Below are 27412 nucleotides of genomic sequence, written 5' to 3' on the forward strand. Positions count from 1 at the left end.
CTGCCTCCTGGTGTTCAGGAGTGATACACTCTGCCAGTTAAAGGGATAGTTCACCCAGGTTCGTGACTCTCCTGTTCGAACTTGTTTATCAAAATGAACAAATCTTTTCCAGAGTCAACTCGTTCAATTCGTTCGTTGAATGAACCAAATGAAACTTTTTTTTCTCTCTTTTTTTATTGCTCAAAGATACAAAATACCAACAAACATCAAGATACAGATCTTAAATTATTACAAAACAGTCCAAATAGCAGCACAAAAAATAAATAAACACCATAAATCTAAAAAACAAAACAAAACAAAAAAGGAACCAAATGAAACAAAAAGATTTGTTCATTTTAATGAACGAGTTCGAACAGGAGAGTCACGAACACGCATCACAGAACAGAGCAAGTCGACCATTTGAGCTTATAAAACTTAAACTTTGTTATTTATTTTTTTTAAATGAGCGATCGTTTCATTTTATAAGACCCTTATTCATCTAAAGCCCTTTGAACAGTTTTCAGTTTGCACTGAAACTGTCTTTTGGACCTTGAACCATTTGGTTCCCATTGAAGTCCATTAAATTGAGAAAAATGCTTGAATGTTTTCATCAAAAACCTTAATTTCTTTTCGACTGAAGAAAGAATGACATGGATATCTTGGATGACATGGGGGTGTAAATTGTCCTCAAAATGTTTTTGACCAGTGAACTACTCCTTTAAGTTTGTCACTGTTATATATTTGTCTTTTTTGTTTGTTTGATTGTTTGTTTACTCAACGAACCCCCTTGACTGTTGTTGTAATTCTTTAAAACCAATAAAAAATAATATATAGCCTAACCTAAGTCTGGTTTTAGCTGGTCTCCCAGGCTGGTTTTAGAGGGGTTTTGAACATATTTGGACATAGATGACCTGACTGGTCTTAGCTGGGAGATCAGCTAAAAGACCATCTGGCAAAACCAGTTAGTTCATTATGATGGTGGACTGATTTATGAAAAACTAAGCTGGAACTATACCCCTAACTTACAGTGCCTATCCAATGACCGTGCGTCACTCTGTAGGTAAAGGCTGGCTTATCTAGTTGATCTAAATGAACGCTGCCTTTGTTTGTATAAAAACACAATATGCATCCATTAGGCTATTACATCAATGGGTTTTGTTTATGAGTCATTCAATAGACTCATCTGGAAAGCTGGTGTATTTTTGGCTGGGCTCAAAACCCTTTATATAGACAAAAACACCAGGTTGCTTCTTCTAGTCTTCATTTATGACTAGAGATGGATGGCAGACTCTTTATTTTGCTATTTCTGATCATCTCAGCATGTGGCGAAGCAGGACCGGAAGGTCTTTCCTGCCCAGAGCACCAACAGGCTTTCGAGAGCTCCTGCTATGAGTTTGTAGCCCTGAAGAGCAGTTTCCTCAGCGCTCAGGCTTGGTGTGAGGGGGGCGGTGGGCACCTGGCCTTCATCCAGAGTGATGAAACTCAGCAATTTCTCCAGAAACACCTGCAGGCAGAGCAGGACTGGTGGATAGGACTAGTGTCTACCTCCATCAACCTCACTCTGGACACGGAAGGTACAGGTTTGACGGCACTATATTATTGTGAAAGCTTGAATTAATGCTGCCCAGTGATGGTTTAGTTTAAATATTATGGCATTTCTATTATTTAGCAATAGTAAGACATTTAGGCTAAACTATTTTGTCCTAAATGTATGTATTGGGCATACAATTTCCATCTATTTGGAGTAGACATACTCAAACTAAACTAATAAAATACATGAATTTGAGGCACATTTGTCATACATAAACAGCTAGAATGTATGTAATAGTACCGTTTTAAATGTCAATATTTGTCTATAATAAATCTTTTTTTTTTCCAATTTCATATTGTTTGCCCATATTTTAACTATGTTCATCCTTTTTAACTGAATAAATTTAAATGTTTTCATAATAAACTGATTTGTGCTGATTCTGAATAAGTGCATTTTGAGAATATGATTTTATGATTGAAATGAAAAGGCAAACGTTTAATAATCCATTCCATGACTTTTTGAGTAGAGAAATCACTTGACCTGCATCAATTTTTATGTCCTCAGATGGTTTGATCTGGTTAGATGGTTCAGATGTGGTCTACTCAAACTGGCTCAGTGAGCCGAGGCTGGAAACTGGCTGTGGACACATCAACACACACTCTGGGTTTCACTGGAAGATCTCAAGTAACTGTAGTCAGGAATATTACTTCATTTGTGAATTTGGTGAGTTTTATGCTTTCTTTCTTTTTTATAAAATATTTATATATAATTATATGCATAACAATACTCATTAGTTTTCAGTGTTGGGGTAACACATTACAAATACTTCACACATTACATGAGTTATGTAATCAGATTACTTTTTCAAGTAACAAGTAGCGGATTACTTTTCAAGTTGCAAAATATCTGTTACTTTTTCAGATATGTAACGCAAGTTACTGTTTCCCATTTATTGACTTACACCTCTCCTGTCCTAATGTTAAAATAAATCAAGTGAAATGCGTTGTGTGCACTGTGTGTGAACATGATGCTTCTTGTATTCTAGACTAACTATGTGAGCATTTACTCACCTTACTTGCACAAAAACAAATTCAGTATTCCTCAAAATGAATAAAAACCATAAAATGCAAACTCAGAATATCATGCAAATCCACAATACAAATATACTGTATATGCAATCTCACTTTATTAATCAAAAGTCTGCATCTGACTTTGAGATCCAATTCAGCCATAGGCTATAGTAAGCTTAAACTATTGTAGATAAACATCAAATATGTGTTTCCTTTTTTTGCTGAAGTAAGAGTGTTGAACTTTATTCTCCTGCGTCATTTCACTTTTGGTGTGAAAGGGCCTTTACATTTGCCATAAACAGAACTAATTTTGTGATTATAAAACAAACAACAAAGGCCAGCCCAGGTAAGAAAAAGTAACGCAAAAGTAGCGTAACACCTTATTTTCCATTCAAGTAGCCTAATTTATTAGGATTTACGCAATATTGTAATGCATTCATTCTTAAAGTAATATTCCCCAACACTCAAATAAAAAAAGACAAGTATGTAATATGAATAAGCTCACTATTGCATAAATAGCTGGTCAGAGACTTAATTTGTCAGTTTGGTGTATTTTAAGCTTTCCTTCTTTTTATATAGTATAATTAAGCATAGGTATGCTCATTAGTTATGTAAAGTGAGTATTATGAATGAGCCCAGTTATATTAAGTTACACCAATAAAATGAATTCATTACCTTTTAGCTATTTACAGCATGGCAAACAACAGAAAACAAAAAGACATTTTGAGATATGCAAGATATCTTAATTGTACGTCTGAGGGAAAAAGAAAAAAAAACTTTCATTTGAACATTATAAAGGCATTTTTTCTCGAAACATGATGTAGTTTTAAAAATGTTTCTGTAGAACTGGGACGCTCTCTGTCGTGTACGGACAGCACTATCCTGCGGTGTGGTTCAGATCATGTGATCGAGGTTGAGGAGAGTTTCTACGGCAGAAAGACTCCACATTACTGCAGGACCAACATGTCAGCGTCAAACTCCCGCGCAACTTTACCTCAGCACTGCAGCTGGATCGATGTGCGGGATTTAGTCGCAGGTACCGGCCCACACCAACAAAAAAGTACCAAAACAAAGCAAAAACATTAGGCATTTGGAATTATTTTACACTATGAAATTACATAAATATATGGCGCAATAATTCAGTACCACGGTATCCTGATGCACTGTCCCATGAAACTATCGCAGGTGTTTAGTAGGTAATCCGAGAGCATCCTTTTATTTCTAAACCTTATGCAAAAACATAGGTTTTATTAAGTATTTAGGCATTTGGAATTATCTTACACTATGAAATTACATAAATATATGGCGCAATAATTCAGTACGGTATCCTGATGCACTGTCCCATGAAACTATCGCAGGTGTAGTAGGTAATCCGAGAGCATCCTTTTATTTCTAAACCTTATGTCTCCACCTGTCAAGGACAGACAGTGTTTTTGTATGGTGCTTGTGAATTGATGCTCTTTTTCTGGCTCCTTCCTTTTAATTCGAATTCAGAGCAAACAATGTGAAATCTGAAATGCAAACAGATCTTCACTGAGCTTTCTTTTACCTGAATATGGGACCTGTGGTCTAATATTTCATCATAACGCATGTAAAGCTGAAAAACAAAGCGAACTTGGAAAAAAGACCAATGAATAGGAGCTAATGTACCTGAAAAAGTCTCATTAGGCTAAAGAATTGTGAGAATATTTATTTGTGAACATAAATATTTACTGAGGATTCAGGCAATCTCTTTGTGGAGATGTTTCAATAGTACTTTACTGTTGTTGTCAAAGTGCTTAGTGTTTAAAAAGCATTGAGAATCTGCATCTGTTCTTTTACTGCGTCTCAGTAATGCTGTTTTGGCTGGCTACAGTGATGAATAGTAATGATGAGGTTTGTTGTTGCCTTCCAAGAGCTGTGTAACGGACAGCAGGTTTGCATGGCTGTGGCAGACGGTTCATCTTCTGGAGAGCTGTGTCCTGACCTGGGAAGTTACCTGTCTGTGGAATACCACTGCAAAAACCGTGAGAGATCTTTCATATTCTCTAAAGTACAGTATATCCATGCTGTAAATGGTAAAACTCTTTGTGCTACAAAGCAAGCGTGTTTTTATGGAAGCCCCAAAAAATCATGCTTTGGTGAATCATACATACTATGTCATAACTTTAAAGGGATCAAAAATTCACTTTGAAATAAATGTTTGGTATGTTTTAGCTTACCTCTAGGGCATCCAAGATGTATTTGTTTCCGCAGTAGTTTCAATTTTGATATTTTTAGGTCAAACAGTTCGTGTCTGTCAGTCATATAATGCAGGTCTATGGTCACCACCTCAAAGAGCACACACAGAGAAGTCCAAATTAAACATGATTTAATGACTCATAAATGTAAGCACACATTAATTGCCTAAGACACGAAACGAGCAGTTTGTGTGAGAAAACGAACAGTATTTATATTGTTTTTACCTCTGTAACCACAGCCACGTCCAAGTGATCGGCAGGCGCTGGCTGTGGTTAAAAGAGGTAAAAACAATACTAATACTTTAAATGCTGTTCGTTTTCTCACACAAACCGCTTGTTTCGTATCTTAGGCATCAATGTATTCTTATATTTACGAGTCATTAAATCTTTTTTAATTTGGACTTCTCTGTTCATGCTCTTTGAGGTGGTGATCATAGACCTGCATTATATGACTGACAGACAAGAACGGTTTGACCTAAAAATATCAAAATTTAAAATACTGCGGAAACAAAGACACCTACATCTTGGATGCCCTTGAGGTAAGCTAAAACATACCAAAAATCAATTTCTAAGTGAACTATCCCTTTAAAAAGTAAAAATTATGACATGCCGTAAACTATTTGCGCTACATACCAGTGCGTTTTTACGAAAGCCCATTTCTCCCACAAAAGCAAAGAATCGTGCTTAAATCATAATTTTGATACACTAAGTCAAGTTACACTTTATTTTAAGGTGACATAGTTACATTGTACTTGCTCAAATAAGTACTGAGTAAAAAATGTACTAGAGAGTTACGGTTTAGGTTAGTTACTTGTAATTATGCATAATTTACTGTTATTACTATAGTAATAAACATGTAGTAAAGTGTAACCTTAAAATAAAGTGTTACCCTAAGTCATAAATATGACACAAAAAAGTTTAAATTAATCACATGCTAAGTCATAATTATGACATAAAAAGTGTTTACAGAACCTCTAAAGGGACATGGTGATGGAAAACATGAGATGGAAGAAAAAATTACATGTCAAAAGTGCTGCGTTCTCTCGCAAAAAACGGTGTATTCCCTCAAAAAAAATTTGGCGTTTACTCATAAAGAACGCAACTATTCTCAGAGGAAAGCAAAAGCATTTACATATATTATTTCCTCCAATCTCATATTTTTCTCATTCCATGTCTTTAAAGGCTCTGTATAATTTTGCCGTTTGTCTCATCCATTAGTATGTCATAATTTTGACTTGGTATGTCATCATTTCTTGTTTTATGTCTCATAAAAAGTCAAAATTATGACTTAGTTTGTCATAATTATGACATTGTCTTAATTATGTTATATTTAACATTTACCAAAGCATGATTTGTTTTCTTCATATTTTCTTTTTTTCTTATATATGCAATTAAACACTGTTTTTAAACAAATTCAATTGGCAAACGGCTGCATATTAAAATAAAATGGATAGACAAACATACTAATGAACCTCCTATTGTTTTTTTTCTTTCTGACTATTAATATATTACAGACATTGAAGTTTTAGAATCAAACTTAGAATAAATAACCTATTGGGGAAAACCTGTGTTTAGGATGAAAAAAAGGACATGGTTAACTTCTATTTCAGCAAACAATGTATATTTTCCATAATGCAGGAGTCTCTGGTGTTATTGTGAAAAGATCTGCAGGTGACGGCGGAGAAGATTCTCTTGTTCAGGTGATCAAATTGATTTTTCAGTGTGACGTTTTTTATTTATTCATATATATATGTCAAGGTTTATTTTGTCATGATGATTTCATGGACTTAGTTATTAAAAATAATGAACCAACAAATGGTGAATCCCCCCCCCCCCCCCCCCAGTTAGAATATTAATTTACTGGAAATCCTAAACAGGCTTCTGTCTCAATATCTGTGTAATATTTAGGGATTCTCATTACTTTATTTAACTTTATTTAATATTTAACATATTTTATTTTTTACTTGAGTCATTTTCAATGTGAAAACAGATAAATTTACAATTAAGATTGATTCCTAAATGTTACTTTCCTAAACCTTTTTAAGTATCAAAGTACTCAGAGGCTGGGCACTCGCAAAGGGAGTAAAGAGAAATCAGATGAGGACAGGATTTGTTATTCTGATGGACAGAGTGCACTCACTTTGCTATACAGGTAAGACACATTTTTGTGACGTTTATTTTCCATTGAACTCAGGAAAAAATGGTAACACTTTATCACTTTCTCTAGTCCACTTTAGACATTCTACTAACTACAAGCAACTTTGCAACTAAATGTCATCATTACATTATTAGCAGACTGTCTGATTAATCTCTGCTAACACTTTTTTTTTTGATGCTCCTCCAACAGACATTCTACTGACTAAAACTTTGCAAATACACTTTAAGGGGTCATGAACTGCCTTTTTAAATTTTATTATTGTTGCCTGCAGTCAACTTATGATGTTCGCTTGGTTTTTGCATTCAAAAACATCAAAATGAATAAGTAATAGGCTGTTTTGTACCCTAGTTTTGAGCCTAGCTGAAAAGCGCTCGGTTTTTATGGGCGCCCATAAACAGTAAAAAAAACAGTAAAAAAAAAAAAACAGTAAACGCCCACTGCTGTGAGTGGATTACAGTTTTGCATATTATAATGAGTTTCAACTCGCCCGTCGATGCACTTGGGGGAAATTGTTTTGAAAACGTCCAATGTTGTAAAATGGCAACCGGAATGATTCGCCCATACATGTTCGACCCAGAGTCCGTGTGTTGCACCATTCCTGTCAGATCCAATATAGACGGCACAGCACCGTTCTTTACTCTTAATCGTACTCGTTTGTCATCACGAGGTAGGCATCTACGTTATTTGGCTATGCATGTAATGCATGAATCGGTGGGCGGGGCTAAACTGTGTTGAAGTAGGCGTTGATCTTCTTCTGCGGGGGTGGTGTTTTATCCTCTTTGACGTCATAGTTCCCCACTTTGAAAAACGAGTCGTTTGCTGAGCCTGGTGTCAATAAAAGCTTTTATTGGACTAACAAGGACATTTTTCAGTTCTGAAACTTACAGGATATTCTCAATATGATGACCTCTTAGATGTCAAAAGGAAAAATTGATTTCTCAGTTCATCACCCCTTGATACTTCAGGATTTAGCATTAAGCTTTGTATTAGTAGAAAACCTGTAGTATTTTACAATTACCATGCTTTCCACCCTCATATCCCCGTGAGACGAGCGATTTATGTATTTTTTGTCTGGAAAAAAATCCTCCGATGAAGCAAAAATCGTCATTTTGTATCATTGGAGGATTTTTGGGCCAGCGGCTAAAGACAACAGTCTTGCTGCGTCCCAATTCGCATACTATCCGTCCTAAATAGTATTCGAAAATAGAATTAGTACGTCCCAAATCGTAGTATGTTGAAATGAGTGTTTCAAAGATACCTGGATGGTCTACTATTTCCTGTCAGAACCCGAAGTGTAGATCGATGCACATCTGACGGCTGATATTGCCCACAAACCATTGCGCTTTGGACGAGGATTCGGTTAGAACTACAAACACGAGTAAAAAGTGTTAAGAAACTACAGACACGTAGTCGATACGGAGGACGCGTGAGTCCCGCGGTTGTGTAGAGAGGTTTAGATAAAGAGCTTTGAGTGATTAATTATCAGTATCTCACCTGACGAAAATGAATTTATTCAATGTTGTCCACATTATATTGCATCTGCAGCAGCATTGTAAACTTTTGTAAAGATACGTTTTGCCATTACTTTTTAAATGCACCATTATTCAAATTGCAAACACGAGGAGAGTCTCCGCATGAAATACCCGGCCATGACTGGCAGATCAATGTGCTCTCCGAAACGGTAGGAAATCAAATTAGATAGAATGGAGGATTTTAACTGTGACAAGATGATTGACAGGTCAGTTTACGGTGACAGGATGCACGCAGCACGCGACAGAGCTGTCCGTTTAAGATGATGTGGTAATATGTCCCAAAGCTTGCCTACTCTTTTACTACACACTCAAAAGTATGTACTTTTTCTTCAAAAAGAGTACATACTTTTCTTCAAAAAGAGTACATACTTTTAGGGCGTAGTATAAGTTAGCGAATTGGGACGCAGCATCAGTTGTACGGGCTGTCCCGCATGTTCTCAACCCGCCCATAGAGGGCGTGATCTCACTCACAGAATGAACACACAGTGTCGGCCATCTTTTTTTGGAAGCTAAGCTAGCAGGCTCTTGTTCTGTGGAGAAAGCTGAGTAGTCGGGGTTACCATCCTCTTTTTCCAGGACATGTCCGGCCGTCGATGTCCGGGATTCAGCTTTTGCTTTCTGCAGTCGCCATTCATTGTTTACATGCACAGCTTTTGTTTCAATCTAACTGAATTCATTCCGATTGGTGAATCTGAATGTAGTGCTTACATGTGATCGGATGATGTGCGTTTTAACATCGCTAAGAAAATTCCCGCTCCTCCGTGAGAGAAACGAGGCCGTTGCGTCTCACAGGTGTCGCTCATCGGTAATCACGCCACCGTAATCACGCGCATTCGTCCCACTCGCCACAGTAAACATAATGAATTGCGACAGTCGAAACGCAAAAGCCGAATCCCGGACATTTTGGGAGTTCTTGAAACACATTTTCAGGCAGACTCATCACGGAGACTCACTAGTAGCCCAGACTTGTTGTTTAACGACTGCGTTCTGTTACCGGTAGGCGTGGCCTCCTAGGGCAGCGAAGCAAGTGCATTCTGGGAGTTGTTGTCTTTCATCCACATAAGCCAAAAATACATTTTCTGGCTTTTCTAAGTCTAGAATGCTCCAAATTCAAAAAAATAATTTCACATTTCTTCTACATAAATGACACATACACATTCAACTTTCCAGAGGTGAAGTATCCCTTTAAACTTATTCAACTAACTATTCTACTAACCCAAACCTAACAGTCTACTAATACTCTAATAACTGACATGTAGTTGCAAAGTTACTAGTGGACCATCGAAATAAAGTGTAACCAAAAAACCTTGCTGAGGTTTTCATAACTTTTGTTGGATGAAGTTTATAAAGAAAGTTGATCTGTATGTATTTGTATTTTCTCCCAGCTGCTCAAATTGTGTAAATAAGCCTGAAAAAATCGATTTGAGGCTAGAAAACCCTGACTGTGATGAAATTAACTGGTATGTGGAAGGAGACAGTAAGTCAAAGAAAAAGGTAAGTACAGTATTTCAAATGTATGTAATGGTGTTATTTTCAATATTACTATATACTGAATCAAATTGCTATAGCTTTTTAACTTTTGCAATGATATGCAGATGCTTCTCTAATTTTTATAATAACTGGCTTTTTCACATTTACACTGTTCTGTTTCTAGGAAGACAGTTTTAATAAAGACTGCTTAAAAAATGGCAAAAAGGTGCTGAAACTACAAGACGATGATGATAACACATTGGAAGTTAAAGCTAAAGCGATTAGATCTCTCAAGAAGGACATCCTCGTTGTGGTGGCTTGTGCGTTTATTTCACTTTTTTTTTTTAATACAGAATCAATTGCATTACATCTATGTGTACATCTATCTAATAACTTTTTCTGTATGATTTAGGCCAAAAAGGTGGAACAACTTCTTATGGGGAGCACATCATACTCTATTCCTTACTAGAGATAGACAAGAATCAGCTCAAGGACGACATCAAAAGACAATTGACTCAAACTAATAGACCAGACGACACAGAAGAGGTAAAAAGGATGAATAATATATAATAAACAAGACTTCATTTGTAGGCCTAGCAATGAAAAAAGGTGTTTTTGTGGTTTTCTGCACCAATCTCTATTCCCAAATATCCATTTCCCACTTCCAGATCAAAGAGGATCTTCTTTCAGATGTTAGTTTTTTGTTAGAAGACTCTGAAGCACTCCAGGAACCATCAGACGTACAGTTCTACGCTGATGCTTTGAAAAGCATCATTAACGACGAGGGCAAAGTGAATGTTGATGCTCAGGTAGCACTGTGACCAAACACATCATTAGACATGTGATCAAATGTTACTCATAATGGCTGATGATGCACTTTTCTTTCACAGGAGCTTGCTGGTTCCATACTAGATGTTCTTAGTGAATCCCTCACATCCTTCGATCTGACCCCAGATAACATCACTGCACTAACTGGCACAGTCAAAATCCTCCTTGAGTGCGCTAGTCACATTCTCGGTGCCTTCAATAAGGACAAAGAGGTACGTTTTTTTACAAAAATTGTCTGATTAAACCGGCAGATCTATTCTTTCTTTTGATTGTTGGTTTAAAGACCACACTAATTTATTTTTTTTGTTTAATGTGAATTTTTTGAAAATTGAAAAACATGGATTCCGGTTTGAGCATGTTTTGTTCAGTTTGTTTAAAAGTAAATAACGCTCCCCACAGAAGAAAGGGTAACACTTTATTTCGATGGTCCACTTTAGACATTTTACTAACTATAAGTAACTGTGCAACTACATGTCGACTATCTCTTATTAGTATTAGTAGGCTGTCAGCTAAATATCTGCTAACATTTAAAGGGTAATTCCACTGGTGTAGACATGTACATGTATTGAAAGTGGTTATGTATTAGAATAGTATTATAAATTTCTAATTTGGGTCCTTCTTGGCCGATAAAAGGCAGAAAATGACTTTTTAGTGCTTGTGGATTGTAGACAACAATCCCCATAGTGCATTGCAATGCTTAGCTCCGCAGGCCACTCCCACTACTCCGCCCATCAATGTAGACTAGAGTTGAGCTCCACTCTACGCTACCACCTGGAAATCATTTTGCACAATGAAATCAGATAATGCACGCTAATATAATTTGACAATGTAAGAGCGTCAAGTTGGCGCCCATCATTAAGTGTCAACCCGACAACTGTCATTAAGTGTCATTCACTCAGTTATGACATTTTTAATGCAAATATGACATTGTTTGAGATGTCTTTGTTATGACACCTTGACAAAAACCAATTCATCATTACCTGTCAGTGTCTTTGTTATGACAACTTGACATTACTAAGACAACACAACCTGTCATAAACCTGATTAATTATCAAACTTAAGAAACCACCTAGCTTTATTGGTTAACATTACATTAAACTGTCAGGTGGTTGGTTTTGACATTGGCTACCATGAAGCCATTATAACTTTTTAATGACAAATTCAATCAGTACCACTGTAGTTGAGGTCACGAAAAATATTCACAGTTATAATGGCCTCATGACAGCCAATGTCAAAGCCAACCACATGACAATTTAACTTCATTTAATGTCAAGTTGTCATGCAAAGACACCGACAGGTTATGATTTTATGGTTTATGTCAAGATGTCATAACAAAGACATCTCAAACAATGTCATAATTGCATTCAAAATGTCATTGAGCGAAAGACACTTAATGACAGTTGTCATAAACATGCATAAACCCTATTTCATATTCAACACATATGTCATGTCATGGTTATAAAGGTGTCATGTCAGTCTTATGCACATGACCATGTCCCTTGAGTGGCTCTATCATAGCATAGCTAATTTAACGTTTGGTGAAATTAAGATGCACTAAAAACTCAAAGAAATATCACTTTGATTAAGTGAATTGCATGGCCTTTATAATAAATAATCTTTTTAATTTGTGTCAATGTTTTTGTCTTTTGGAAAATAAATATTTTGGATTCAAATATTTAATCTAAATTTAAGGTTTGACCCAAAACCGTATAATTTGAGAGCTAAAAAAATAAATGGCTGTAACAAATTAGTTGTTTTTTTTTTTTTTTTTAAGTTGATGCAAAATATCATTTTGTTCAGACCATGTTAAACTGCATGACACGGAAGGTTTTCTTGTTGCTGATCCGAGATTATCTAGCAGTTTGCACCAGTTAATGACTAGGTGTTGACTATCATGTTCTCAAACAGTTAACTAAGTGAAGAAATCTATTGATGTATTCTCATTGCCTTTCAGTCTGATATCTATGGTAATATTGTCAATGTAGCAGACAATGTGCAGACATTCCTGCTAATAAATAAATTACCTGATCTGGAGCCTGACATCATCATCACTCCTCATGTCAGTGTTTACGTCAACAGGTAGGACAATCAGAGTTCAATTAATCACTGTGATCAGTGGAAATAAAACTGAACATTGAAAACATTTTGTGTGAGTTTTGATTATTTATCCTGGTTAGGTTATCTCCACCTAACCTCCAGAAAGAGCCTTTCAGTTTCCAGAACAGTCTAACCAGCTTCAAGCTTCCAAATCTGGGCTCTGATATAATACTGCCCGTAGATGAGCCAGTGGATGTGAAAGTGAGTGTTTGTCATTCACCACAAGCCGTAAAACATCTATACGAGACTTAATGAGATCATTTATTTGGCCTTTCATATAATTATTTACTCAAGTTTGTTGAGGAAACTTCAGCAAGTGTCAGATTTCTGAGTTCATTTCGATTTCATGTTCCATTACAAACTTATTAGTTAAAAGTGCAACTAAAAATGTCACTTTTCCTGATATAGAGCAGACAATTTTAATTTGTTTAGTCAGGAATGATTCAAATTTGCATTTTGTTATATGCTGTACTACAGATACTTTACACATATAATACAGTACACATACCTGTCCTCTTTTTACAGATGTCAGAATTTAACATCGATCCATGGATTGAAGGTCAGCCCATTCATAGTTTTGTGGCTGGTTTGTCCCTTTCCAAAACAGACGGCTCTGTCATTCCAGTGGCAAACCTCACTGAGGAGATTGAGGTAAAAAGACAAATGACCTCTTGACAGTAACTAGAGCTGGAAAGGTGCAGTGAGTGTGTAATTTATGTGCCACTAGCATCACCAAACGGAATTACAAACATGACAAATGGACTTGTAAAAGTCATTTTTGAAACTGGGGAAATAAGTTCTCAAAAGCGCTTCTCGTTCTAAACCCCGCTTTTAACCCCGGGTAAAGAAACATTTCAAGTGTGATTAGCACCTAATTTTTGGTTTGCACTCTCACGCTAATTTGCCCAATTTAATTAATTTTGCCCTTAAACCACGAGCTGTCAACATTACATATACTGAACCTTTAACCAAGGGTTTAGAAATGGACAGTATACCCCTGAATACCCAGGAGTAATCGATAACCATGGGTAAATTATGATCTAAATTATGATTATCTTGCTTGTGAAGCAAGATATCCCATGATTCTGTTTACCCAAGGTTTGGAACAACCGGTATGAAAATCCCTTTTAAATTTCATTCAAAAGTGGGCATGCTGTTGGACAGGATAAGAATTGAAGAGTTCAGATGTAAAAGCCTCTAAGTGCCATTTGAAATTTTCTTCTAGAATGATAATTTTTATCAAGCTCGTATATTTAAGTTCAGTAATTTCACAAAATGACAATTCATAGGTAATCTTCAATGCCATTTAAGTGAAATTACTGAACTTAAATACACGAGTTGGTTAAAAATGATCATTCTAGAAGAAAATTTCAAATGTCACTTAGAGGCTTTTGCATCTGAACTCTTCAATTGTACACTTATAAAAGTTTATGTCATTAGAATTTGTAGATAGTAAAGAGATTTTACTGTTGAAAAGTTCTTACTTGTCTCAAATGTCTCTTCGGTCAATCTCCAGATCTTTTTACCAAGGCTGGTGGACACAGCAGTGAACAGCTCATTTCTAGATCTGAGAAACTTCAGCACTTTGATGATCAATATAACCACCCCCAACATACCTCTGGTCTTAAAGTTACGTCCATCTGAAGAGTTAACACTATTGGTACTGCTGGGTTATCAGAACTATCCAACTGAGGAAAACCATGTGGCCAAAGTCACACTTCCTCAACAAGGAGATTCACAAGGTGAGTCGTATGATGGAAACAACACCAATGGTTTGTTAACAACGGGAGCTCCAACAAACACTTTTGTTCTTTTTGTAATCTATTCATACAGACGAAAGGTACACATGGGTACTGGGCCCCAGTGACATGGCAATAGACGTGGGCATTTACTTCCTCCTCATACGACCTGTTGTTTCTCCGGGCGTAAAGTCTATTAATGCATCAGTAACAATTACATCCATAACTGCTCAGTGCATTTTCTGGGAAGAAACCAGATCCAACTGGAGTGACTATGGCTGTAGGGTGAGTGGTGTCTTTCTTTTTGTGTGCCAATGGTGGAAACTATAAATGTAAACATTGCTGACCTCTGACCTAATATTAAGGCCCTGTTGACTCGTTTATTAAGGTGCATTTTGGTCAATAGGATCACAAGTGGATGACGCTAAATACAGGTGTAAGCAGGGTCTAAAATGCTTTGAGCTAGCCAGATGCTATTTAAACGGTTGGCTGGAGACCAAAGTTAGGTTTAGAGATGAAAAACGTACCAAGCACAATGTTCTCTCACGATTCCTGATTTCTAACACACTTAAGACAGTCAGAGCAGAAACGAAAGCTGCTGCTCTCTGTATGTGTTTCCACTGTCTCCGGTTGTTTTCATATGTAAATTGTGCAAGCTTATTTTGTCCATTATATCAAAAGATCTGAAAAAGGCCATACATGTACTCTCCCATAGAAGAAATCAAGACAGAAGTGGTTAAAAGTGGACAAAAGAGGCAGATTAAAACACCAGGTGTAAACAGGTGTAATCATTCCACTGCAGGCGAGCTTGACGAATAGCAAGGCAGGGCAAGGCAAGGTAGCGCAAAGGCAAGGTAGGGCAGGGCAAGGCAAGGTATAGCAGGGTAAGGCAAGGCAAGGTAGGGCAGGGCAGGGCAAGGTAGGGCAAGGCAAGGTAGAGCAAGGCAAGGGCAGAACAAGGCAAGGTAGGGCAGGGCAGGGCAAGGTAGGGCAAGGCAAGGTAGAGCAAGGCAAGGGCAGAACAAGGCAAGGTAGGGCAGGGCAGGGCAAGGTAGGGCAAGGCAAGGTAGAGCAAGGCAAGGGCAGAACAAGGCAAGGTAGGGCAGGGCAGGGCAAGGTAGGATAAGGGCAAGGTAGGGCAGGGTAGAGCAAGGCAAAGTAGAGCAAGGCAGGTCAAGGCAGGGTAGGGCAAGGCAAAGTAGGGCAAGGCAAGGGCAAGACAGAGCAAGGCAAGGTAGGTCAGGGCAGGGTAGGCCAAGGCAAAGTAGAGCAAGGCAGGGTAGGGCAAGGTAGGGCAAGGCAAGGTAGGACAAGGCAGGGCAGGGCAAGGTAGGGCAGGGCAGGGTAGAGCAAGGCAGGGTAGGACAAGGCAGGGCAGGGCAAGGTAGGCCAAGGCAAAGTAGGGCAAGGCAGGACAAGGCAAGGTAGGGCAAGACATGTCAAGGCAGGGTAGGGCAGGGTAGGGCAAGGCAGGGTAGGGTAAGGCAGGGTAGGGCAAGGCAGGGTAGGGTAGGGCAAGGCAGGGCAAGGCAAAGTAGGGCAAGGTAGGGCAAGGCATGTCAAAACAGGGTAGGGCAGGGTAGGGTAGGGCAAGGCAGGGCAAGGCAGGGCAAGGCAAGGCAGGGTAGGGCAAGGCAAGGCAAGGCAGGGTAGGGCAAGGCAAGGTAGGGCAAGGCAAGACAGGGAAAGGCAAGGCAAGTCAGGGCAGGGCAAGGCATTGCATTGAACTCACCCGGCAGTTGTTACACAAACAATACTTAAGGAACAAAGCAAATATGAGGGCTTAAATACACACGGCTAAATGACAAGACAAGGGACACCTTTGAACATAATCAAGACAATTAAGACAAGATGGGACACATGGCAGGATCACAAGACTAGAACAGGGAATCACATGACAAGACATGACTGACATGAAAAATTAACCAAAACAAGACGTGACAACGGGAATGTGTCTCCCTCGTCTACTTGTGATCCGATCGACCAAAACGCATCCTTAATACCAGGTTTAAACAAGTGAAGTTCAAGTAAACAATGAATCATTGAAATATAAATGACGTTTGCTATCAGTCAGTTTGTTAAAGACCAACAAGGTCAAAAGTTTAGTTGTGAGATAACACTCTTCTTTATTCTTTAGGTTGGCCCTAAAACGACTGCAGAAGTTACTCAGTGCCTGTGTAACCATTTAACGTTTTTTGGGAACAGTTTCTTTGTCATGCCCAATACGGTAGATCCATCCAAGTCTGCTGAGCTTTTTTCCAACTTTGCGAATAACCCAGTGGTGGTGTGCTTTATCGGGTCTATCTTCTTAGCTTACATCCTGACCGCGGCATGGGCGCGCAGGAAGGACCTGCAGGACAAAGCCAAGGTCTGTCTAACTTTACTGCATCTATAGTCTCTAGACCCTGGCCTAGCCAACCTTGAATTCTTTGTTTTAAAGTCATGTTGAAAAATAATTGATCCTATTTACTTTCTTAACCCTTTGAACCCTTAAATGACAGTCATAAAAATATATATATTTTTAATGGAACAGTTTATTGAAACTTAAAAAAAAAAGTAAAAAAATTTTTTTGTATCATATTTGATTCAGGGTTTTATGCTTCATACGGAGCTTACACTCAAATAGGAATAATAACACCTTATTTTTATTCAGGGGCCCATAATAAGCAACAAAATATGCAATTTTGGGGAATGGCTGATATTTACGAAAATATAGAAAGGCTTGAAATATAGATTATTAATTACTGATATATAAATATATAACAGTATAGCTACTATTATTAAGTAAGTGATACTGTATATAACTTACATAAAATACATATGCATATTAGTTATCACTCTATATCTCCCAATAATATGTCTTAGTAAGATGATATTTAAATGCTTAATTTTATGTAGTTTTTAATGGTGGAGCAAAACAGATAATGCAATTCAATATAATGATAAATTAGAGATGGACAAATAAACGTTTCCTCAAAAGCCTGATGGCTCATATTTGATACTCACAATTTAACATGATTTTTCTAAAAAATGATGTGATGATCTAAAATATATATTCTTTGAAGGTGAAGATTTCTGTGCTAGAGGACAATGATCCCTTCGCTGAGTACCGATACTTGCTGAAGGTCAGCACTGGACATCGCATGGGAGCCTCCACTTCATCGCGGGTTAGCATGTGCTTTTATCGTAAGCACTTCTTCAGGAATTCTGATCATATGCTGTGACACACCAACTCTGCATTGTCACTTCAGGTCATTGTGACTCTACAAGGTGCAGAGGGAGAATGTGAGCCCCATCACCTCACTGACCCCGACAAGCCAGTGTTTGAAAGGGGAGGAGTGGACCTGTTCTTACTGACCACTGCCGTCCCATTGGGAGAGTTGCAGAGCATCAGACTGTGGCATGACAACTCAGGAGACCATCCTGCTTGGTAAAATGGTGTTAAAAGATCAGTTCACCTCCTACAGTCCACTCACCTTCACTATTATTCCTTAAGGGGCAGACACACTACACTTTTCATTCAATTGACTTCCATTCATACACATGTGAATGCGGTAGAAAAGAGACACAAGTTCAAGTGGAGAAATTTTCGCTGCTTTCCAAAAATCAAGTTGAAATTCTGCCCTGTGAATTTACGTTTATTCATTTAGCTGATGCTTTTATCCAAAGCGACTTACAATTGCTATATATGTCAGAGGTCACACACCTCTGGAGCAACTAGGGGTTAAGTGTCTTGCTCAGGGATACTAGTGGATTCGAACCCGGGTCTCTCACACCAAAGGCTTGTGTCTTATCCGCTGCGCTATCACCACCCCAAATTTGTGTCATTTGAAGACGCATGACCAATTGAAGACTGATACGCCACTCCATTAACTTTTCTAGCTGAATTAAAAGAATGCAAACTTTAAATAAGCAAGATTGCAGTTTGTAGATTGCATATTGAATAGTGAATTACGTATGTTTTTAGTGAGATGTCATTTTGCGACCATTGCAGTGTCTATTGAAATTCCACGTGCTCAAAGTCTAGTGTGATCGCAGCAAAGTGTTAAATAAATTAAAATAAATAAAGTAAAAAATAAATAGAAAGTATTTTTTTTTGTCAAAGTGCTAACTAACTATAATGTTTTATTCATAATTGCATGTTAATTGCAATTCAATGAAAATCTATTATAGTTTACATTTATATTAAATTCAGTGATCTGAACTGAACATTTTTTTTGACTCACTTAAGCAGGACTTAAGTACATCTTTATATGTAATTTCATAATCACGTATATTGTCTGAAATATGGTTAGTGCACTGGACAATGCACTGACAAGCATTTATCACCAAAAAAACATATTTAAAAAGTTTTCCTTGAAAAAAAAAAAGCATACTTCAATATGCAAATTAGCCCGCCTCAATTCACTCACACCAGCTCAGAGATCCACTCATTGAGGATCACACGTTTTGGTTACAAGGTAGATTGTGGCGTCAGAAACACCAGCAATTTCAAACCACATCTTTGGTTCACTGCAGTTTTTGAGAAGACAGTACTCAGAAATGGTGCTGATATACGAATTTGTATGTGGTTTGTCTTAATGCATATTTAAAACACCACATAGACATATAAACAACATTAAACACTTGATTTTAACCACAAGCAAACTTTAATGTAATTTCTATTAAACCTAAATGTCATCAATTTAGTACATTTTAAATATATTCCCCTTAAGTTAATATTGAATAACACACAGCCGTAATAATCAAGCACTTTGCATGTGCTTTTGTATGTAATTTCGAACACATCAAAATAAGTGTATACTTCTTTTAAATCACAACAATGATTTTAAATATTAAAGTACCTTAAAGTAAAAAAAATTATTTGACATTATTACAAAAATGCATACTTCAAAATAGTTTGTAAAGGGATAATCATGGAAGTGCAAGTGGCCCATAATTTCATTAAAACTATATTATCTGCAAGTACAGTTTTTTTAAAACATACTTTTAAAATTTAAAGTGCGCTACAAGTGCACATTCAATACAATTAAGAGCACTTCTTTTTCCACCAAGCCCAGCATGTTTGAAAAATGTATTTTATATATCTCAGGTATGTTAACTCAGTGATGGTTGAAGACTTGCAGACTGAGCAGAAGTGGCACTTCTTGTGCAGCTCGTGGCTGGCTGTTGATATAGATGATTGTACTGTTGAAAGAGTGTTTCCCGTTGCGTCAGAGATGGAAATGAAAGGCTTCAGGTGAGTTCACCATCTCGCCGTGCAGCTTTTCAAATAAGGATAATGCAACTAAAAGACTTTCCTTTTTTTGCAGCAATTTATTCTTCATGAAGACAACAACAGACTTCTGTGACGGCCACATCTGGTACTCTGTGGTCAGTCGACCCCCCAGCAGTAACTTCACCCGTGTGCAGCGTGTCTCGTGCTGTTTCTCAGTGCTGCTCTGCTCCATGTTGACCAGTATCATGTTCTACGGGATTCCCACAGACCCGTCTGAGCAGACAATGGATATGGGTATGATTCAAAAAGTAATGGTTATACTTTATTTCAGTCGTCCACTTTAGACATTCTACAACTACATTTCAGCTAACTTTCTTTAATTATCAACTATATGTCTACTAACTCTCAGTGGAATGTCTAAAGTGAACTATTGAAATACTGTTACCGTAACATAATTATATAATAGTCCTACTTGTGTTCAATGGCATGGAAATAAACTATTTATTAACTTCTAAATCCACTTTTTGTAAAGTCTAATCAAAGATTCACTTGTCTTGCCACAATACTGTAATCGTGTCTTTGAATGACGTCAGTTTTTAAAAAACTGTATGTGCTTTTATATATATGAGTAATTAAAAAAAAAAATTTATATAAATAATTGAACATTTGGATTGATTGACAGCTCTAGTTAAAACTGATGTTTGGAGGGTGTTTGGATTCTCTTTCATCCAAAGGCCAGATTCAACTGACCTGGACTCAGGTGAAGATTGGCATCCAGAGCTCCTTTATAGTGTTCCCTGTGAACCTACTAATTGTGGGAATCTTCAGACACTCACGTCCCCGAAAAAAGAAGACAAAGAAACAAAAGGCACAAAAGCAGCCTGAGCCTCCTCAGAAGGAGAAAGAGATCCCATATGAGACCTTCTCTCCACATGTTGAGAACGATTTAACAGAAGATTTCATTATCAATGTAAGTCCTCCATGTTTAATTAATTATGCACATTATTTTTCTTTAAACAAAAAGTACATTATATTTCAGCAATTCAGCTAGTGATGGCACTTAGTACAGTATATGCCATCAATGCTGTATTCATGTACCTACACTCTTAATACTAAGGTTCTTTATTGGCATTGATGGTTCCATGAAGAACCTTTAACATTGCACAAAAGGTTCTTTATAGTGGAAAAGTTGTTTAGGTTAATAATGTTCTTCACACAAAGAGAAAATGGTTCTTTTTGGAATTGTTTACTTAAAGGGTTAGTTCACCCAAAAATGAAAATTCAGTCAGTAATTACTCACCCTCATGTTGTTCCAACTCCGTAAGACTTTCATTCATCTTCAGAACACAAATTAAGATATTTTTGATGAAATCTGAGTGCTGGATCACTCCTCCATACTAGTCCATAGGCTTCTTGAGGGATTGAAACTTGCCGGCCTCGAAAAGTTATTAAAGACATTGTTAAAATAGTCCAAGTGACTACAGTGCGCAACCCCCCCCCCCCCCCCCAAAAAAAATAACGACTTTATTTCAACTATTCATTTTCTTCTCTCTGGGCCTCGAGTCAGGTTATTAGTTTAACAGCGTATGATCTGTTGCTGTACGTCACACGCATCATACACATGACCAGCGTCGGCCAATAGTGAGCCTACGTGTGACGTAGCTCTACGCAATTACACTAGTTTAACTGACTCGAGGCCCATAGAGAAGGAAATGAATAGTTGAAATAAAGTCGTTATTTTTGTTGTTTTTTTTGTGCACAAAAAGTGTTCTCGTCGTTTGATAAACTCAAGATTGAGACACTGTAGTCACTTGGAGTATTTTAACGATGTCTTTAATAACTTTCTGAGACCGGCAAGTTTCAATTCCTCAAGAAGCCTATGGACTAGTAAGGAGGAGTGATCCAGCTCTCAGATTTCATCATAAATATCTTAATTTGTGTTCCGAAGATGAACGAAAGTCTAACGCGGTTGGAAGAACATGAGGGTGAGTAATTACTGACAGAATTTTAATTATTGGGTGAACTAACCCTTTAAAGGGAACAACAAAAATGGTTCTTCTATGGAATCGAAACCCCCCTTTTGGAACCTTTAGTTTCAATAGTGTACATACTGAATAAAAGTAATTTTTAAAAAAAATCAATGACCTCAAACCAACATATAGGAATATAATTGTTATTACTTGTGTTTATTGCTGCATTATCTAGCCAAAATGGACATATTTTATAATTTTTCAGTAAGACTTTATTTTACACATCTTACGTGTACTTGCTATAGTAATAACAGTAAATTGGGCATAATTACAACAAGCAACTAACCCTAACCCTAATTACATGTAAGTATTATTAGTACGTAAATATATTATTACACTGTAACAAGGACACCTTAAAATAAAGTTTAACCATTTTCATTAGGACATACAGAGAATCACATACTTGTTTGGAAATGCCATGAGATGCAAAACACAGCAGAACCCTGATCAAGCAGACCTCAGCACTTTACTGTCAGAGCTGCAGAACCTCATCGAACAACAGCACTTCATACACAAAAACGACACCTCCTCCGTTTTCTGGGCCTATACCCATCATCTGTCCAGACAACTTGAAAACTTGGAGGGAGAAGTGAAGCTGCTGGGGCCTTCAGGCTTTTCTAGGCCAGGGTGCTACAGCCAGGTTTTACAGCAGATCCAAAGCATGAAGAAACTGCTGGAAAGTCTGTGTTCCTCAAGACCCCTCATCGAGCAGCAGACCCGTAGTTTGAGCCCCAAAAAAGACAGCGGCAGCAGGAAGGGTCTCCCATGGTGGTTTGTGTTTGTGGGTTGGCTTCTTGTTGCAGCCACAAGTGTGATATCAGGATACTTTACCATGTTGTATGGACTGAAATATGGAAAGGATCGCTCGATCAGTTGGATAATCACCATTGCGATGTCCTTCACTGAGAGCCTCTTCTTTACCCAGCCCATAAAGGTAAAGAGCTGCAGTCTAAATGCTATATATTTGTATTGTATTCACATTCATGTTTTTTTGACTATGTTATTGTGCGTTTCATTTGGCAGGTGTTTTGTTTGGCAATTTTCTTTGCGTTGGTGGTGAAGAAAATCAATTTTGAGGATGCAGAACTTGTTGACTCTTTAAGGAAGAAAACAACCACTTGCTCAGGTAATTGGAAATCAGGTATGCGTATCAAATAGCCAACCCTTGTGAAAAGAAATGAGCTCAAACGTGTTGAATATGCAGTTGTCCTTCAAATCTTAAAGGGATAGTTCACCCAAAAATGTTAATTCTGTCATTAATCATTGACCTCATGTCGCTCCAAACCCATAAAGGCCCGTACACACTTGGACGAATATCAGCGCGCGTTATTCGTCAGCGTTTTTCAACGCGTTTTTTGTGTTCACACCCAAGCAATTTTCGCTGACGATGAGCCGAGTGAACATGCAAATTCATTCCCTGACATTAGATGGCGCCAATTTGCTCAGCAATACCACTCCATATCAGTTTTCTTTTATCAAGATGTTAGTCGTCCCTGTCGCGTTTGTCATATAGTTCTTTATGTTCTAGAATGCAGCTCTACATTCATCTTGCCTCGCATCTTCCTCGTCTTATTTCTTCCTGGCTGTTTAGACGGCGACTCTACTTGGCGTATATCTTCTTCGCCATTGCATATGTGTGCTCGGCAAGACCGTTTTGTGTTTGAGCGCCCCCAAGTTTTGTTTTACTGTAACTTCAGAAGCTCCAAACACGTGAGCAAAAGTGCCAATCTCATTGGTCGGATAGTTTTTGACGCAGCGAGTCAAACCAGAGAATGTCTAATACGTTCTCTCTTTGTTAGATTTATTTATTGTTTATTGGTTTCACCCCCAGAAATCCACTTTTCTCAGGATGTAGTTTTTTGTCAAGTAATTTGAAAGTTGCATTCAAAAGGGAGGGCTAAGATAATACACTCAGCTGAAAATTGCATTTTTAAGTTCACTTATCTGTTCTAAAAATCCGTTCAAAAATGTGATGACATCACACAATAGCAGAATGCCTGTAAGAAATCAAAAGGACATAAGTAGCCTACTCGTTCATTCGACTTTTGGCCTATAATCTATATTGAACTTGCGGAATCAACAATAAAATCTATGTTGATTTAACGAATAGCAGGTGAAAGAGACACATTTAGCCGTTTAGCCCCATAGACTCCCATTCATTCTGCTCTCGCCCGCGATCACCTCCAGTGGAATTCTAATGGAACTGCAACCAAGATGATACACAATGGGGCTAATGGGAAGTGCCAAGGCTCTCCGTTAGACGAGCTCTGGTCAAACTAAAAAAAAATGAACCAGAGGCAATTTTTTTTTTTTATTTACTCGTGATGTTTTTACGCATCGGTGTGCACACTCACATTGGCGCCATTTGTTTAGTCACGAGGCGCTAAACGTTGGCCGCAAAATTCATCCATGTTGAATTTTCAATTCATCCATCCCAGTTATCCATGTAAATACTATGTACTTATTTTTGTAACTACAATTACTGGGTAATAACTAGTACTAACCCTGAACCTACCCCTGTTCCATGTACTTACCTTATATTAGCCAGTACTTTCTAGGTAAGTACTGTACTGTAAAAGGAAGCTTTACCAATAATACTACAATAATACTAAAAGTATGCCAAAGTGCACTTGTTTTTCATTGACTCTTTCATATCTTTGTGATTTGTTACTTTCAATCACAATCTCTTCAATAGATGGTCTCAATGGAGTGCGACTTGCTAAGAGGGATTGTACACACCGCTTCTATAAGCCTCCACCTTCCAGTGATATTGAAAAGATTAAGAGAAACATGGTCAAACAGCAGAAAGCACGGGCACTCATCATGGAGATTTTAGGTAAAACAACTGTTCCCTTTCAGCCGATGACTATGTAAAAGAACGGCTGTGCACAGACCTGTATTTCTTTTGCAGTTTTTCTGGGGTTCTTGTGGATGCTTCTCTTGGTGGCATATGGTCAGCGAGATGAAAATGGATTCTACCTCACGCACCACATCCGGCAGAGCTTCAGCTCTGGCATTTCAGACAGTATGAACCACAATGATGTGTTCACCTGGACTAATAGTGTACTTCTTAGTAACCTGTTTGGAGAATATCCAGGTAGTTCCATTATCTTGATTTGTCAAGTTTGATTTGTTAGTTTAAACCCATCACATTATTGACTGATGTGTTTAAAGGAGTAGTTCACTTTTCAAAATACTTTTGCTGATAATTTACTCACCCCCATGTCATCCAAGATGTCCATGTCATTCTTTCTTCAGTCGAAAAGAAATTATGGTTTTTGATGAAAACATTCCAGCATTTTTCTCCATATAATGGACTTCAATGGGAACCAAACGGTTCAAGGTCCAAAAGACACTTTAGGTACAAACTGCAAACTGTTCAAAGGGCTTTAAATGATTTCAGACGATGAATAAGGGTCTTATCAAGTGAAACGATCGCTCATTTAAAAAAAAAAATAACAAAGTTTAAGTTTTATAAGCTCAAACACTCTGTCATGAACAAATCTTTTTCCAAGTCAATTTGTTCGTTTCAATCATTGAATGAACCAAATGACTCTGAAAAAGATTCATTCATTTTGATGAACGAGTTTGAACAGGAGAGTCACGAACGTGCGTCACAGAACAGAGCAAGGCGAGCGTTTGAGCTTATAAAACTTAAACTTTGTTATTTATTTATTAAATGAGCGATCGCTTCGCTTGATAAGACCCTTATTCATCGTCTTGAATCGTTTAAAGCCCTTTGAACAGTTTGCAGTTTGCACTGAAAGTGTCTTTTGGACCTTGAGCTGTTTGGTTCCCATTGAAGTCCATTATATGGAGAAAAATCCTGTAATGTTTTCATCAAAAACCTTAATTTCTTTTCAACTGAAGAAAGAAAGATATGGACAACTTGGATGACATGGGGGTGAGTAAATTATCAGCAAACGTTTTTTTTCAAAAGTGAACTACTCCTTTAATGACTACTTCATTTTCATTTCCAAGGCTTTATAACGGATGGAAACTCAAAACTTGTTGGGGGTGCTCGTCTTCGTCAAGTTAGGGTGACGAGAGACTCTTGCAAGATTGCTAAGCCATTGCGTCACGCTGTTCCCCACTGCAATGTCCCTTACTCTTGGGAAAATGAGGACATGGGTTCTTACGGTCCTGGCTGGGAAGAGTTTAATTTTGTAAATGGCTCTGAGGACACCATCACAGCTTGGCAGTACCAAAGCCAGTCCACGCTCAAAGCAGTTCCCGTTTGGGGTATGATTGCACTTTATAGAGGAGGAGGCTATGTTATGGACCTCGGTTCTGACCAGCAAAACGCGAGCAGGTGAGTAATTGCATAAATACGACCTCCATTTTAGTTGGACCAGAGTTGCTGCGTCCAAAAACACATACCATCTTAAAGGAGTAGTTCTCTTTTTAAAAAAAAACTTTTGCTGATAATTTACTCACCCCCATGTCAATCCAAGATGTCCATGTCTTTCTTTCTCCAGTCGAAAAGAAATTAAGGTTTTTGATGAAAACATTCCAGGATTTTTCTCCATATAATGGACTTCGTTGGGAACCAAATGGTTCAAGGTCCAAATGAGAGCTTCAGTGCAAACTGCAAACTGTTCAAAGGGCTTTAAACGATTTCAGATGATGAATAAGGGTCTTATCAAGCGAAACGGTCGCTCATTTAATAAATAAATAAAAAAGTTTACGTTTTTTAAGCTCAAATGGTCGCCTTGCTCTGTTCTGTGATGCACGTTCGTGACTCTCCTGTTCGAACTTGTTCATCAAAATGAACGAATCTTTTCCAGAGTCAACTCGTTAATTTCGTTCGTTGAATGAACCAAATGACACGAAAAAAGATTTGTTCATTTTGATAAACGAGTTCGAGCAGAAGAGTCACTAACGCGCATCACAGAACTGAGCAAGGCGAGCATATGAGCTTATAAAACTTTAACTTTTAATGAACGATCGTTTCGCTTGATAAGACCCTTAATCATAGTCTGAAATCGTTTAAAGCCATTTGAACAGTTTGCAGTTTGCACTGAAACTGTCTTTTGGACCTTGAACTGTTTGGTTCCCATTGAAGTCCATTATATAGAGAAAAATCCTGGAATGTTTTCATCAAAAAAATTTCTTTTCGACTGAAGAAAGAATGACATGGACATCTTGGATGACATGGGGGTGAGTAAATTATCAGCAAAAGTTTTTTTTTTTTAAAGTGAACTACTCCTTTAATTGTCCTATTTGAACTAAAATCTAATCCTGGCTTAAACATAATAAATACTCTGTTTAAAAGTATACTTCTTTTTCACAAGGGTTTATTTTATCCATACTATCCTAATGGCATGCCTCCTTTCAACCAACAGGAAGCTTCAATATCTATTTGACTCCACCTGGTTGGATGTGTACACAAGGGCGGTTTTTGCAGAGTTTACGGTGTACAACGCTAATGTCAACCTGTTCTGCATCGTCACGCTGATACTGGAGAGCACTACAGTGGGTGAGGAAAACGAACAATCATTCCCACATATGTAAAACCATCATGTTTTATTGCAAAGCTGA

At 37.7% G+C, this 27412-nt stretch overlaps 1 protein-coding gene across 1 annotated transcript in view; it reads left to right on the forward strand.

Annotated features, from left to right (window-relative positions):
- Positions 1-1248: 1248 nt before the first annotated feature.
- pkd1l2b (polycystic kidney disease 1 like 2b) overlaps positions 1249-27412 on the forward strand; it is a 30453-nt gene continuing 4289 nt past the window's right edge. The window contains exons 1-28 of the mRNA XM_089119137.1: positions 1249-1553; positions 2075-2233; positions 3425-3616; positions 4476-4586; positions 6438-6507; positions 6871-6951; positions 9875-9983; positions 10144-10279; positions 10372-10505; positions 10628-10768; positions 10850-10999; positions 12742-12866; positions 12965-13085; positions 13410-13535; positions 14401-14626; positions 14718-14908; positions 16761-16991; positions 17689-17790; positions 17875-18053; positions 19716-19862; positions 19936-20135; positions 20576-20811; positions 22254-22805; positions 22895-22997; positions 24567-24707; positions 24783-24968; positions 25853-26183; positions 27217-27350. Of these exons, the coding sequence (XP_088975263.1) occupies positions 1256-1553; positions 2075-2233; positions 3425-3616; positions 4476-4586; positions 6438-6507; positions 6871-6951; positions 9875-9983; positions 10144-10279; positions 10372-10505; positions 10628-10768; positions 10850-10999; positions 12742-12866; positions 12965-13085; positions 13410-13535; positions 14401-14626; positions 14718-14908; positions 16761-16991; positions 17689-17790; positions 17875-18053; positions 19716-19862; positions 19936-20135; positions 20576-20811; positions 22254-22805; positions 22895-22997; positions 24567-24707; positions 24783-24968; positions 25853-26183; positions 27217-27350 (4912 nt within the window). The 5' untranslated portion in view covers positions 1249-1255. The remainder of the gene's footprint in view (positions 1554-2074; positions 2234-3424; positions 3617-4475; positions 4587-6437; positions 6508-6870; positions 6952-9874; positions 9984-10143; positions 10280-10371; positions 10506-10627; positions 10769-10849; positions 11000-12741; positions 12867-12964; positions 13086-13409; positions 13536-14400; positions 14627-14717; positions 14909-16760; positions 16992-17688; positions 17791-17874; positions 18054-19715; positions 19863-19935; positions 20136-20575; positions 20812-22253; positions 22806-22894; positions 22998-24566; positions 24708-24782; positions 24969-25852; positions 26184-27216; positions 27351-27412) is intronic.

The sequence above is a fragment of the Pimephales promelas genome, chromosome 1, assembly GCF_988280905.1.
Source record: "Pimephales promelas chromosome 1, fPimPro1.hap1.1, whole genome shotgun sequence".
Classification (NCBI taxonomy): Eukaryota; Metazoa; Chordata; class Actinopteri; order Cypriniformes; family Leuciscidae; genus Pimephales; species Pimephales promelas.